General features: G+C 44.6%; 2 protein-coding genes across 4 annotated transcripts in view; one reads left to right on the forward strand and one right to left on the reverse strand.

Moving 5' to 3' along the window:
* Nucleotides 1–4402, forward strand: part of LOC108032182 (nicotinamidase) — a 28746-nt gene extending 24344 nt beyond the window's left edge. For all 3 annotated transcript variants that reach the window (XM_017106038.3, XM_050889009.1, XM_017106037.2), the window contains 4 exons: nucleotides 1915–2019; nucleotides 2631–2765; nucleotides 2840–3280; nucleotides 3753–4402. In XM_017106038.3, coding sequence (XP_016961527.1) covers nucleotides 1915–2019; nucleotides 2631–2765; nucleotides 2840–3280; nucleotides 3753–3872 — 801 coding nt within the window. In that variant the 3' untranslated portion in view covers nucleotides 3873–4402. The remainder of the gene's footprint in view (nucleotides 1–1914; nucleotides 2020–2630; nucleotides 2766–2839; nucleotides 3281–3752) is intronic.
* A 9202-nt stretch (nucleotides 4403–13604) lies between these two features.
* Nucleotides 13605–14288, reverse strand: LOC108031303 (uncharacterized). Its single transcript, XM_017104547.3, has 2 exons — nucleotides 14052–14288; nucleotides 13605–13995 (listed from the first exon to the last, which is right to left on the reverse strand). The coding sequence occupies exons 1-2, from the start codon at nucleotides 14149–14151 to the stop codon at nucleotides 13829–13831; spliced, it is 267 nt and encodes an 88-aa protein (XP_016960036.1). The 5' UTR covers nucleotides 14152–14288; the 3' UTR covers nucleotides 13605–13828.
* Nucleotides 14289–15652: the final 1364 nt, after the last annotated feature.

Raw genomic sequence — 15652 nt, forward strand, 5'->3', positions numbered from 1 at the left:
TGAAGATCCCCATACCAGGCATTAGTCTTGCACGGCCCCGGCATTCCCTGAACCCAAATTACCCAACACTTCCTTTCACTTAGACACCCGACACACACGAACTTGGCTAAATTGATACATTAACTACCTTGATCCGGCTATTATCTGGCTGCAGCACCGCTTTCCCTGCTGCAAACTATTCTCAAAATGTTGAGAATGTTCGCCATGTAAATGTAAATCACTTCCTCTCGACTCGGGCTGCTTTCTCCTTTCTGCTGCCGCTTTCTCCCGCCGCCTTCCTCCACTGTTGGCATCCAAAGTGGTTGCATCCCAGTGGCAACTGCGACTGCCAACATGGTGATAAATCATCAACTGCTTAAGCGCTGTCTCCCCGCTGCCCAGGAGTTCCAGGACGCCAGCACTCCAGTCGCAGGGATCCTTGGTGGTTCACCTGCTTGTGGATCCTTGCAGCTGCAGCTCACGTTCCAGCGCTTAAAGGCATTTAGCTGGATGACATATTTTAAATGCCCTGCCAGCCCAAACAACACAAATCAAAAGGAGCAGCAGGAGCAGGAGGAGCAGCAGGAGCAGCAGGAGCAGGGGCTGCAACTGCGTCTGTGTTTGCCCATAGATCATAATCATTCATAATCAGCGTGCACATAAATAACAAATTAAAAGCGCTTCACTAATTTTAAATATGCTCGAACATAATCAGCTTACAGTGAGCCACAAGGATGCGACACAGGACGGGGCTGCAGGATCCGATGGGTGGGGGATGGGACGGGGCTGTTGATGATGCTTTCGCCACTGTTGATGATGCCGCTGCTCCTGCTGCCAGTCAAGATAGCAATGACAACCTAACGAGCTGCTCCCCTCGCCTTCCCTGTGTGTGTGCGTCTGTGTTTGCCAGTCTGTGCGCGTGTGTTGGTGCGGGAAATTTAGATGCTCTTCGGAAAAGGATACGATGCATGTAGGACCAAGTTTGGTTAGGGGATATCAAGTCACAAAGCTTTAAGGGAATAAATAAATATTTTAATTTCATAGAAGTTCGTTTACCATTCGAATATTTAACATTTATTAAACCTACGTTATAAAGTTACTAAAGGACATGGGAATATACTTTTTTTTTATATTTTGAAAGCAAGAAATATTGAGGTATAATACTCATTACTCATCATTTATTATAGGTATTATCTTATATAGTATTGAATGAATTCGAGAAATCAATTCGATCATTATAAGAATTGATAGGAATCCAAAAATACACTAGTTGTATATAAGATTTTTTCGAATGCAACGCAAGTGCTTTAATGTACTAGTACTAGTCTAAATATAACCCAAGAACAATTTTATATTTAACATTATTTAAAGGACATTTTGATCTGATACCTGTTTTAAGAGCCAAGAGTATTCACAATTCGATGCAACTGCAAACCGCTTTTCAAGATTTCTATTTTTTCTTATTTCCCCATTTTTTGACTGGCTTTTACTTCATTTAAAACGCATTTATAACGCTGGGCGGCGAAAAAAGAAACTCATCAGGAGAGCACGCACACTCGCACTCACACTCAAACAGGCACACTCCGATACACACGCTAATGCAGAGCTCATATATGTATACAAATTTTCTTTTTAGCTTTTCATGTTTGTGCTCTGGGTACTTTGGTCCGCCCAGAAAATGCCGCTCCCCCTGACCGCCCCACCTCGTCTCACCTTTCACCCCGTACCGCCTTTGTGGCGCCTGCTTCACTTACTTTGCCCATACAATTTTTCTTACAATTTTCTTTCATTTCTCTGTTGTCCCTGCTCCTGTTTTCCTCTCCTCACGTTTTTTTTTTCGTTTTCCATTTTTTTATTTCGTGGCTGCTCATGGGTCCCGCTGTAACATTTTCGTGATACTCACCATCTCGTCTTTTTTCTCCTCCTTTCTGGCAGATTGTGCGACCGGTGAACGCGTTCCTCATTGTTGATGTACAAAATGATTTTATAAGTGGTTCCTTGGATATAAGTAATTGCAGTGCACAGCAGCAAGGACACGAGGTGAGCTCCGGAGTCACAAGGGGGATTTTCCAGGGGGGATGTGGGTTTTTGGGTGGTTAACTTGGCAGCAACCTGGCCAGCAGCTTAGCCCCGACAGGTGCGGTAAGCGGCGACGACGGAAGGACATAAAAAAGCAAAGCGTAACGAGAAATGAAAATGAAGGGCCCGGCCCGGTCCCGGCTCGAGCCAAAGTCATTGCCGCTCCAGATGATGAGGATAAGCCGGTTCGGTTCGGTCCTGCTGGCGCGGGTGGGATGGCGATGGGAGTTCTGCATGCCAGATACTTGGGGGATAAGCGGAGAGGGCGCGCGGGAGGAAGATAGAGAGTGCAGAGGCGGAAGCGGATATGCTTTACTTAAGTCGCTTCCGCGCTGCGACACACGCCGGAAGTCGTCGGGATCTCCCGCTCTCACTCGCTCCTGCACGCCCTGCCACGCCCACTCCATTTCCATTTCCATCTGGCAACTGACATGGCTCTGTGGCTGGTACATGAAAATTTGTCAAAATTAATAACACGCACTTCCGTCTCGTCGCTTTATGGACTGCTCTCAAGTTGACTTTGTGCGGCAGCTCCTCCTTATCCTAATGCGCCCTCCCCCTTCCGCCCGCAGATACTGGAGCCCATCAACAAGCTGCTGGATACGGTGGACTTTGATGCCGTCTTCTACTCATTGGACTGGCATCCCAGCGATCACGTTTCATTTATTGATAATGTCAAAATGCGCCCCATGGACGAGTCCTCCGCGGTAAGCAGACATCGATGGTAATTGAACGGAAGTGCCGGGCACTCAACAGACCTCCCTTTCGTATCCCCCTCCAGTTGGACTCGGATTCCGCGCAGGTGTTCGATACTGTCATCTTTGCCGGCCCGCCGCCGATGAAGCAGCGCCTGTGGCCCCGCCACTGCGTCCAGGACTCGTGGGGGGCCGAGCTGCACAAGGACCTCAAGGTGGTGGACCACGGCATCAAGGTGTACAAGGGCACCAACCCGGAGGTGGACTCGTACTCGGTGTTCTGGGACAACAAGAAGCTCTCGGACACCACACTGAATGCCCAGCTGAAGATGAAGGGCGCCACGGACATCTATGTGTGCGGACTGGCCTACGACGTGTGCGTGGGAGCCACCGCCGTGGATGCGCTGTCGGCGGGCTACAGGACCATCCTCATCGACGACTGCTGCCGGGGCACGGACGTCCACGATATCGAGCACACCAAGGAGAAGGTCATCACCAGCGACGGCGTCATCGTCCACACCAACGAGGTGAGGCTTTACTGGGTTGTGGTTTTAAAAAATCCGGTATCCATATTTGTATTAAATAAAATCGTATAGTTTTCCAGGCGTTTACAAATTCTAATATTTAATTTGTTGTCAAAAAATATAAGATAATTTTTAAATATATTGCATTTTAGGTGTTTAAAAGTATGCAACAATATATTTTAAACTTAGAACTTCAGTGAATTCAGACACCTTTAATAATATTTAAGAGTGTGTTTAAACGGTATTACCACTTAGAACAACTATTTTAAGATTATAAAGTATAATGTTGTATTTTCCCAATTTTGGGTTATATGCAAAATAAGTTTGGTATCATCTAATTTGATTCATGATTGGTTAAAATTTGTTACATAATAAGATAATTAATTATAATCCATCTGGTTTAAAACTCGTCGAGTTTTGCGATTTCTAGTTTCAATCACATGCTTCTGTATTAATAATTTATTCATTTTTCTAGGTCAAGGCAATGGCTGAGGGTCGAGATCGTCGTCCCGAACTGGGCTACAAACTGGCCATGGAGCTGAAGAGCCCTGATTCGGTCCTTTCGCAGCGCAACGGATTCAGACCCACATACTAAATCCCAAAAGGGAACAACACGCTAGGCTTATTTTCATGGATATAAAAAAGACAAATGGCTTTTATGTAGTCAACGGTTAGAGCGTTCGATTAGATTAGATTAGAACACCTGTGAAGTGCCTCGGTAGATTGGCTAGCTTTTGCTAAAAACATTCTAGAATTGGTAAACTCTTTTTTAAGCCTGTTATCCATGTGGATTTTACATGACATTACAGTACTACTAACAACAATCGTAAACGGAAAGTGCAAAGCTCTTGCCTGCGGAGACAACGAGGTAAATCAAACGACGTTCAAGTATTACCGAGCTCTCTCTCTAAACCCAAGCACCTTTAAATACAATTCCAAGAGCAAAGCTGTACTAAGGGCTCTCAATGTTGTGCGCTGCACCTGTTTGAATTAACTTGATATTATATACAAACAACAAATATATAAGTAGAGATCATTATTTATTTAAAAGCAAATATAACAACTGCTTCAGTGAGAAATACTGTATGTACTTAAAATCGTTGATATGGAAATAAAATGGATGGATTATGAATATAAAAAAACATATCTCATTTACTTAAAAATAAATATCACTCGGTTCATTGTAACTGGCAGGGTTCTTAGAGCATATTCAATGGGCCCCAGTTGAGGGGAATATCTGTCAAATTAGTGTCGCATTGAAGCCATGTTCAGATCCCATCGAAGCCATAGATATCCGGCTTACTTTTAGCCACTTTGTCCACACTGTCTGACGGATGAATATATGCGTGTTCTCTTTAAGCGAATTGCAAGTTGAAAGGCAAAAACTTCAAAACAAACCGTATAAATGTCCTGGCCGAAAGTGTGGCACAGACTGTTAAACGTTTTTTCCTTCGTATGTGTTTTTTTGTTTCTATTCTCGGAGTTTTCCAGCTCAGGAGGAGCACGAGGAAAACAGAAATAACAATCCATGCAGCGTTTAAAGAAACTTTTCTGTTTTATGTGTCTGTGCTTTTTCCCTCCCATTCTCTGCCAGAGGTTTTTGTTTTTGACCAAATTTCGGTGTGTGTTTTTTAAAGGCCAGGAATGGGCTGGAGAAAGTTCTCGCCTGTTACTTTTTGAGCAGGCGACTAAAACCAACTTTAAATTTATTAACACCCGGATACTAAGGCCGGAGCGCAGTGGGCGTGGCAGCATTGTGTGGCCAGTGTAAAGTGCAAACTTTTTATTTTCAACATTTCAGCATATTTTTCCATTTACCAAATGGGCGAGCCGCTGCGAGAGTCCGAGCCTGGCCAAGTTTTATGGTAAGCACTCCCCCCAGAATTTGCCGCCCAGTGTGGTTTTCCCGGCCAGGCTAAGCACTGGCTTTTGGTCTTTTATTTGGATCGGGAACAGAGCCTAGAATCGTTTACCTTTTGTGGCGTCGTTCCCAGCTCTGGCCGGCGACTCGGAGCCATACTGAGAAAAACGTTGATATAACATTTTTTATCAAATTTATGCGAACCCCTCTCTAATGCAAGACTAAAGAGCAGTTTCTATTTGCTCTGTGCAGCATGCGCTTGCCATTTCTATCTCACATGAAAATGTTCTGTCTTGCACTTTCCTTTGATATTTTAATAGAAATGTGCTTCCCTTTATCAAAACGAAAGTCAAAGATATTGGAAATAAGAATATAAAGCAAATTTATAATGGATTCGATAGTATATACCTGGGAATGTCCTCGACATTTGGAAATGATAAATATTTTCTTTCTTTCTCAAGAATTTATTTTTTTATTTTTGAAACATAAGAAGTAATTTTTATTACTTAAAAAATATATTCCTTTATAAATAAGTATTTACAAATTGGTAGGTGGTAGTTTTAAATAAAGAAATTTATGCAGCAGTTGTTTTCTTATTAAATTTTAGATTTAAGAAGGTATTATATATTGATAAGAGGGAGAATTAGTAGAATTTTCAATCTAAATCTAGATACAGATACTTTGTTTGCATCTGCAGAATGCCCACCTATATTTTCTCGCTGTCCACCGAACTTTTGTTGTCAAGCCCTGTTGTTCGGGAGCCGTTGTAGCTGGCGGTGGCAATGGAAATGGAAATGGCTCTGGTGGCGCTGGCGGTGGTGGCGGTGGTGGTGGCGGCATCTCTTGCGGTCATGCCACTGAAATCCACACGCTGCCAGCTGTCAGCGGCACTGGAAAATGTTCCACTCACACAGTAGCAGCAATGGCAGGCAGGCTCACACACGAGGCCGGGGAGGACGGGGTTGCGGGGATTCGGGGATTCGGTGATTCGGTGATTCGGGGCTTCGGGGGGAGAAAAGGAAGAATCGCTGATGAAAATTGCTTGCAAGTGGTTTCTGTTTCTGTGTCTCTGGCTCTGACTCTGCAGCCCTTTTGCCATGTAATGGTCTCTCGTTTTGCTTGTAAAACTTTTGGATTATTGTCAGGCACACATAGGCACATGGGCTGGCCATTTGCCAAGAGGCCGGGACTCGGACTCGGCCAGGGGACTAGGACTAAGGACCACGGGCTCAGGACCACGGAATACGGACACGGACATGAGCGCTGCGTTCGCGTTTTGCTCTTAACAGCCAGTTCTCGCACATTTTTCTCTTGCACTCTCACTCTATGCACGGCACAGCACAGCACAGCACAGCCATCCATCTATCTATCTATCTGGCGCTGCTGCTGCGTAGGCGTCGCCATTTTGTCCGTGACCTGGAACTGCAAATTCAACTGTGTGCCCCGTGTGCCTATGTGTGTATCTGTGTGAGCCAAATGCAGATGAAGCCGGGAAACTCAAAGGCCGGGAAGTCGGAGAGAATCCCCATCTGCTGTCTGCGGGCGACGGGCTGACTTGTAGCTTGTTCTTGGGCGCTAACCTTGTTGCCAGTGGAAAGGGGCGTCAGAAGCCACTATCTTGCGCCCGAGATCTTAATCGCTTCGACAGGGTTACGCCGGGAAAACAAACTGACAGTGCAGTGAGTGTGCCCCGAGGGGACCTGCCAATAAGATTCTCGACTTGGGAGTGCACCTGACTTCACTGATGGCCCAGAAACCACAAGCAAGTACTGTAAGACCTCAATAATGTTGTATTATCAGAGGCGAAGGTGCCTGCCAGCAGAGCTTATGCTAGAAAAGAAACAAACTGTACAAAATAGTATTAAAAGTTATAATATTATTAGAAATATAATAGTGAGTCCCAGACTTATAATTAAAAAGGCGGAAAACCATCGATATATGTAAGGAAAAACTGCCAGTATAAGCCCCACAATTTGGCCGACTCTCAAAAAGTCTGGCCAAGCATTCATGGAAAGTTAGAAACCATAAGTTATGTGATGTGTAAGCAAGATTTAATCGTGTTGTTATGCATAAGAACTTAAATTAATTACCAGCTTACCCGATTTCGACGGGCGAATAAAACTTTGGCAACAAAAAATGCAACTTATGAAAATGTTAGCCAGGGGAAACACTTAGCTTGAGCGTTAGAGAAAGTTGAGTTATGGCAGTGCAAATTATGAAGACAAAACCTCATGAATTATAGTCACTTTCGTCTCAGAACGTCCGTTTCAGTTATGCAAATTTACAGATGGATAAATATCTCAAACATGTTTCACCAAGATCTTACTATAAACAATTCTATTACTAAGCCGAGCCAAACAAACTAAGCTAACTGCAGAATAATACAAATCATTAGCTTCCAAACTCCAACAACATAATGAGCGCATTGTTAGTTTAACCCCTGAATTTCGGAGCTGTCTTCGCGAAAATGCACCCCCATGACAACAAAATCAGCTGGCACAACAACTACAGAGGCGATAACAACTAAAACAACAAAAGGGCTTGGCCGGGGAGGCTGTCCCCCCTCTTTCCAGGGGCGGCGGCAAATTAGTTTTTCAGTTCTGCCTGCCAGCGAAAACCTTATTGAAATTACAATTTATTTATTAGCGGCAGCAGTTGGATGAAGGGACGGGCGGCGGGAGCGGTGAATAAACTGAAAATGTCAAACCAATTTGCTGCGGAAAATTTCGGTCGCTGATTATATTGGATGGCATGGCCAAAAGTTTTAATTATGAATATGAAAAATGCTGTGCACTCTTGGCTGGCGAAGTGAGTTGTAATTAAATTTTTGCACAGGTAAACGAAGTTTTCCCCCCGTAAACGGAGGGGGCAAATCTTGTGCCCTCGTTGTTATTGCTGTTTTTGGGTTTTCATAACTGATTTAGCGACAAATATGCTGTAGCTGCAGCTGAGCTGGTGGGTGGCGAAAGTTCTGAGCCCCGTGGAACGGGTCGTATGCGCAATGTTTTTGCTCCTTTCAGCTGGCGGGGAAATGCAGCCGGGAAGTTGCTGCTCCGGTTGCCCCGGCAACTCCTTAGCCATGTTAATTCTAATGCAGTCAAATGAGTTTGCCATGCCGGCTGACTCTCTGACTGGCTGACTGAATGACTGGCAGAGATAGAAAGTTTCGGGCTCCGTTTGTGCACTTGTGCAGGATGTGATTATGAGGTTTTCATATTACAAATATGTGTGCCCACCCCCCACTCCCACGCGGCCTCCAGTTTTCTTGGCAAGTGTGTGGCAATAAAATGCTTTACTGATTTGCAAAGTTTTGTCATTAAGCACACTTGCTGCCGCCGCCATCACTTTGTCCTGATTACAGTTTAGAATTTCACAAATATTTGCCCGGCAACGTTTCATCTTTCTCCCCGAACCCGAATCCGTATCCGCATCTGTAAATGTATCTGTCTGTCTTCCTGTCTGGCTATTTATTTATTTGCTGTTTGTTGGCTAACTTGATTATTTGCCATTTTCCATGCATGACAGCGTGTTAAAATTAGTCGACAGATTTATTTGCGAGACTCGAGAATGTTCGTTGGTAAATGCCGATTCGCGAGTGGCACTAAAATCAATCAGTCGAAAATGATTTAATTGTTTGCCACTCGCCATTGTGTGTGTGTGGGATAATTGGCAAAGCGCAGGCACTGATGGGTGAAAGTTTCCAGCAATTCCTCGGAGGCGTGAGAGATGACTAATGAATCATCCAAATGATTTCGAACCCCAAGCAGTGGCCATAAAAATGTAACTTAAATACCGAAAAATGTGCGTGCTCCTTTGGCAATCGGCCAGAGTTAGGGATAAAAAGTATGGCCATGCCGGTCGCTCATAAATAGGCCCCGCAAATCGGCCCCTTGGGGCACATGCGTCGTATACGTGATATTTTTTAATTACATTCAAAACGCTTTGTGAGTGCTGCGTGCGGAAAATTCGCTTTTAATTGCCCCGCCAGCCGAAGGCCCTGCCGAAAATTCAATCGGAACGAGAGGAACTAAAACTCTTACCCCGAGCGCACACAGATGGAAGTATCCTTAGGAAAATGAAAATTTAATTAATGCCACCACTAAAAAGCAGAAAAACCAAAACTCGCTGGGGAGTGGCATGGGTAGGGAAATTCTAAACTAATATGGAAAATATTTTGTATTTGCAGCAAAACTTTCACCGCCAGCTGCTACCATCTACAAGAGCATGTGAGAAGGAGAGAATGAGTGTGTGAGAAAGAGAGGGTAGAGGTCGGGAAGAGAGAGACGGGTAGTTGGTGCCTGGAGGATGAAGCACACACATGAGATTTGAGCATGGCAGAGCTTAAATGTCACTGTGGGGTCATTAGTATTCAAAGATAAAATATCATCTTAATTTTATTGCCATTGTTTTGGGCCGAATCTCACAAGAAAATAACTGAGCACCTCTGTTGCTGCGATAGCTACCCGGCATTTAGTGGTTCATAATTATAGGCCAAGCCAAAACAAGGGCCTGCTCAAAGGCGGTTTTGAGACCGATTCCGCACGATGACTAAGGTCAGACCGCACTATTCAATTAAATTCAATGCCCAGTCGAGTTTTGCGGCCTTAAAGCGCAAATGGAACGAAATTAGCGCCCAAATCGGGAGACAAATGAAAAGGCATTTAAAATGTCAACACGACCGCAACATCGTGTGCGAAATGGTCAGAAAAGGTGTGTTGGTAGCTATATGTACTGCATGCGAGCCGTGCATGTGCACACGGATGAGCACGGATATGTGCGAGTATGGGTTGTGTGTGTGTGTTGGTGTGTGTATCTGGATTTTACAACAGCAACAACGACTTTTGCGGTTGCACAAAAGTAAACCAAAGTGACATCGAGTCAAAGGTGAGGGCTAAACGGGTTTTTGCGGGTTCAAGGTTCGGGGTCGGGGTTCCGGGGAGGGGCGGGGGGAGCGGGGGCTTCAGAGGTCCGCAGTGCTTAAATGCTTGACCACGAAAAGGCCATTAGAAAATGGTCGCCCATGTGTGTGTGAGTGTGAGTTCCGGGCCCCAAAAGTCATCTCGGGTGACGGCTGGAAATTAGGGAGAAGCCAAGCGAAAGTCAAAAAAATATTCCAAAAACTGAAACCACAAAACGTTTGCCAACACGTGTAAACTTTTGAAAGTTTTTCTTTCAAGGCTGTGCGCCAGGGAGTGTGTTTGTTTCTGAATTTTTGGTTGGGATGGACATCTTGTCGCAGGGAGTCGGCGAGTCCTTCACCTGAACTCGTGAAACTTTAATTCAAAAACTTTAATATTTTATCACAACAGGTTTCCTACTTTCACTTGAAAAGGGATATTTTTAATGACATTCACCTCAGGAAACGAGGGCAAGTCTAAGGGCTTTCATTTTGTTTTACCCAAACAGTTATGTTTAAAACATAAATATCATATGATGCATGAAGTAGTTTCCATTTCACTAGAGTGGTATTATTCTAATGAAATTTCTGGGAACATATGCTAGCATTTTATGCAATCTTCTTAAAAACACTTTTAAATAATTTAAGCAAGGATTACCAGTTGATTTCTAGTTTTTAAAATTGAAAAGTTTTTACCAACTTAAAAGCTTTTTCTATAATTTTCGATATTTAAGCTTTAAATAATATTTTATGAACCAAACATGTACATTTCCTTATTTAATTTAAATATAAATATAAGATTACCTTCTAAATCATATTATATTCTATTGATAAGCTGAACATGTTTCTATTTTATTTTTCTCCTAAAAACTTTGCTTTTCATCTCCAATGTGAGAATTGGAAGACACTTCTGATAAAGCGTATGGTTTTCCTCAATTTATCCTTACCCCTTTTGATTGAGTATATTCAGTATATAAAGCAAATTTCAGCCGGCCGACAAACAAAGTGTAATTTTCCACTGCAGAGCCGGGAAAGCCACAGAGTCACGCTCTGATTCCCACCTCTAACGACAATGCACACACCTGGATTCCTGGGTATAGGTTCACCACAGCTATAATCTCCTGCCGCATTGCCGCTGAATGTGTAATAAAGCACATGACTTTGGTCTTTTACGGTTGGGCCGTGTTAAATTTGGCCGCAGCTCACCTTGAACCCGGCGAACAATGACCAAAGTAAACCCTGATTGTCCGCTGACGTGGATGTGGATGTGGATTCGGATGGAAACGGGGGCTCCTGGTGCTCGGCCACAACGACAACAATGTGCAACAATTAAATGTCAAACAGGAGCTTTTGATGGACGCTTAAAATCACTGCATCTGTCAGCTGACACTGAAGCCGGCTTCGTTTTGTGGCCATCCAGGAGCACAGGGGGTGGCAATCTGGGGGTTTGGTTTCGTGGGGGAAAGTACAAGTCACGGAACGGTCACACAGGCACATCCACATCCACATCCTCACAAAGGCAGCCACACATGATGGCGGAGCAGGTGCTCATAGCGTTTAAAATGTACACCCATAAACAAAAGTGCAAACAAAGCCATAAACAAGAGGAGGACTTCAGGGCAGGTGGCAAGGGGGTTGGCAGAGGGGGGAGGATCCAAGCCTTCACCCCGTCCATGTGCCGGGTCCTTTGCCAGGACCCGCCGATGTCGTTCGTTAGTTTTTCCTGCCTGAAAGTGTGCATGTTACACTGGCATGGGGCGTGGTCAAAACTAATTTCCTTCAAAGTTGATTCTGCAAATCAGATTCAGCGATTTTTAAAGGCAAAGGGTTGCTTAGACGGACTAACGAAAAATTTTGGAATAAAATAATATTTACAATAGAAATCTCGGTATAGTTTATTACCGAGCCATTTTTTCATGCACCCAAAAATATATGTTATTTTCAAATAAATAAAAAATGCTAGTTATATTTTCAGAGTGCAGTTTTCCGTATTGTACTATGCCACAAAAATCATTGGTGTTTCGAAATCTCTTCAAATTTTATTTTGGGTGTCCAAAAGCATGCAGTGAAACATGATAGGCGTCTCTCTGAATGAGTTTATAAATACTGTTGCATACCTTTAGGAACCCTAAATGATGTTAAACGTAATTTAATAACCCTAGTGAGTGGTCTTACCCTCATACGAAAACAATTTAATCTTTTAGTGAACAGATATTCAAATGCCCATAGGCATATCAATCATAATCAGTAGTGTAATTAACTAATAGCGAGTAATTTATGTTTCAAATGAAATTCAATAGTTTTCCACCAGCCCGGGGGCACTGTGCTCGTAAACAGCGCTGGCTGCCAGCGAGCGACATTGAATGTCTGGGCCGACAGCAACCCCCTTCGGTCCTCGTCCCCTCGAACCCCCTCCGCGTCGCGTCGCGCCACTGCACTCCCTTCCGGTCGCTGGTCGCTGTTTCTGCTCCGCTCACAGTTTGTTAGCTTTGCTTTGTGAGGGGCTTCAGTTGCCGGCTCGCAGGACACAGGCGACCATGGTTTTCATGGAAGGAACCAAGGAGCACGGGCAGGAGCAGGAGGTGTCCTCCAGGATCCCGAGAGGGAGCTGGAGTTGGAGCAACCCAAGGCAAAGGGCTGCCTGTCAGCGTTTTCTGCGCTGCGCTTTGTTTTTAATACATGTACGTGGTGGCATCGTTTATTATTATTTTTTGTGTTGCCGGCGAAGGGAGCGAAACGGAGCGAAGGACATCCCTGCGTATACGTAATGCCCAATGCAGGGTGTCCTTTGTGGCTGTGTGTGCGCGCATACATAACCCATGGGTCCATGTCACGCACACATTAGAAGGTAAACACGCGTTTCGCCACACGATGCATAAACATTTGGACATTCCATTCGCCCCAGCCAGTTGGCGAGGAAATCGCAAGGACCTGCGTGTGCGATGCGGCATCGTTGGGTTACGAACTAAATTAAATTTTTACATCAACATTTGCGCTTCATTAGAGATGGGAAAATGGTTGGTTAGATGGCTGGCGGGGGACGCACATGTGTGGGACAATGCCAAGTGTTGCTCGTCGAGTGCCCGGTGGGAGTGGCACGGTGGCACTGGGGCAGAGGGGCCCAATGGATTGGGCTAAGCAGTCCCAGGAACAGACAAATGAGTTGCGAGTGTTATTGGTGGGCAAAATGGCAAAGCAAACTCCCTAAATTAGCCCTGGGCCTTCCGGGCAGCGGGCAGTGGTTTGGGGAATGGGATGGGGAGTGGCCAAAGGATGCTGGCCAGACAGAATGTTAAACTTATCGCAGGCATAACGATTCAATTGATGGACCAGTGGAATTGATAGTCGGCCAGATAATTGGATAGAGTTGGATGTGAGTGCCGGCGAGGTGGGCACTGCGAGGAAAATAGGCCAAGAGGTGTGGTTAGGGGAAAATAGATAATAACAGAACCATAATTAGGATTGAATTTTACCTCTGCATTAACAGAAAATGTAATTAGCAATGGGAGAACGTGCTTTAAAAAGGCGCAACGGAGAATTTAAATAATAAAAAAAACCAAAGCAACAAGTTCAATAAGGAAGTAACACTATCTAATTTGGAAGATACACCAGGACATAACTAGAAATTTAGACACACCGGTCCGGAATAATAATTTCAAGTGATTATTCCAACAATAAAAATTGCCTACGAAATGATACATTCAAGGAAAGACAAGGCTTGCAATAAAAATCGTATGTCCCCCAAGCAGTTGGACCTGCTCTCGAGCTCAGATGAATCCGATCCGAATAACCCTCACTCGATGTAGTCCTCGGCATCCTGGAGACTCTTCATCTGGATCGAGGGCATGCAGCAGATCTTCCGCTTGTTGAAGCACGTGGTGAGCACGCGACTGTGGAACCTGTCCTCGCAGTTCCACAACTCTCGACAGGACCCGCCATTCAAATAACAGCTTTCTAGATCTGCAATATGGGCTGATGTAATGACGATGGTCTGGAGAATAGATGGACCAACTTACGAATCTGTTTCGGATGCATGAAGGTGTAGTAGCCGCCAACCACCAGGAAGATTATGATTAAAAAGACCAGGACCACTAGGCACGCCAAATGACCTGGCATCTTTGAGAGGACCGAGCTGGCACCATGCGGTCCTTGAACAGTACTCCCCGATCTCCGTATCCCTCGCCGAACTTCGTGATGTGCGGCAGTAATTGTGCTCCAAAATAATCAAATATACTTCCGAATTGAGAGCTATCTCCTTGCCTTTGCGAGCAAAGGAAGTGAGTGCTCCTTTTTCTGAGCAGAAAGCAGGCCGACAATTATGCTCTGAAGCACCAGTGCCCGCCCCGCTAAGTGAGTAAGTAAATTATTATGATAATGCGCTTTCTGAGCGCGAGAGAAGTGCAGTCTATGGGCAATGGTAAATTGAAACTTCTTAATTAAAAACTTGCTGCATAAAAACCGGCAGCAGCAAATCGAGGAAAGCTGCACTGCCGGAAAAGTTACTTAATCAAAAAGGGTCTACGTGTTTATTAGGGCTGATAATTTTAAACGAAAAATTAAATTGGAAAATTCGAATAAATGTTAGCATAAATTATATAGATGAATTTATTTAATAAACTACAATTTAAATCTTAAGCCGGGATATTACAAAAATATTTTATAGGTTGCCTTAATTTCGACCGGAAATTCTAATCTGAAAGTTCAGAAAGGGGATTTCTCCTTCAAGGCAGCTAATTTTCCCACTAAACAATCGCATAACTCGTATTTAGAAGCGGTAATCCCCGTTTTTAATTTCAAGTGTAGGGGGGTGCGCAGGGATGGGTCCTCGGGACACCTCCGCTGCCTGCAAATCAGTGTGAAGCAAAATAAACCGCTTAAGGACTTGCGACTTGGCTGCGCGTTGGAAATAACAAGAAAACTGCCCTTCGGCAGGAGTCTGCTCATGCTAAGGAGGCTGGAAAAAGCGTGTTGGGGCTGGGAAAACTGGGAAAAGCGGGAACAGGGGCACCGGCGGAAGTGGCGGGCGGATGTGCTTGGTCAGGCCATTGGACCATTGGCTGCCCACAGCGGCCAGTTAGGGCGAAGGCTTCTGCTACAGTGGGAAAAAATTCAATTAAAAGCAACAGCACGTAACTGAAACTTTTCCTTTTCCCTCTCGTTTTTGCAAGTTTTGTATCTTTTCACCGTCACTTGCTATGTGACTATGTGTATGTGTGTTTTTCTTGTTCGTGGGGCAAAAAATAAAGGAGGAACTGCTCCGGGCCCCACAGAGCCACAGCACTTTGAGTTATAAGTTGGTGCCAGCTGTCAGTTCTCCGTGCCTTAAAAGTTGCATGTTGGCTCCTCGTTTTTTCCCATATTCCCCCACCAAGTTGCAGCTGAAAACGAAAGATATCAGATATTGGTGGCCGCTCAATGGCGGGTCAAACTCAAATAGAGGGACTGCTGACTGGCCCCACCCTTTGAGCGCCGCCTTTGTGCTTGAACAAATGCTGTAATATAATGTATTTCTATTTAATCAAGTTATCCACTTCCCGCAACCAGCCTAATGCAGCCCGATTCGCACATTACGTATTCGCAGTGGGGCCCGGCCTGCGAATGACGTCACCAGAATCAG

Source organism: Drosophila biarmipes, chromosome 3R, assembly GCF_025231255.1.
Source record: "Drosophila biarmipes strain raj3 chromosome 3R, RU_DBia_V1.1, whole genome shotgun sequence".
Lineage (NCBI taxonomy): Eukaryota > Metazoa > Arthropoda > Insecta > Diptera > Drosophilidae > Drosophila > Drosophila biarmipes.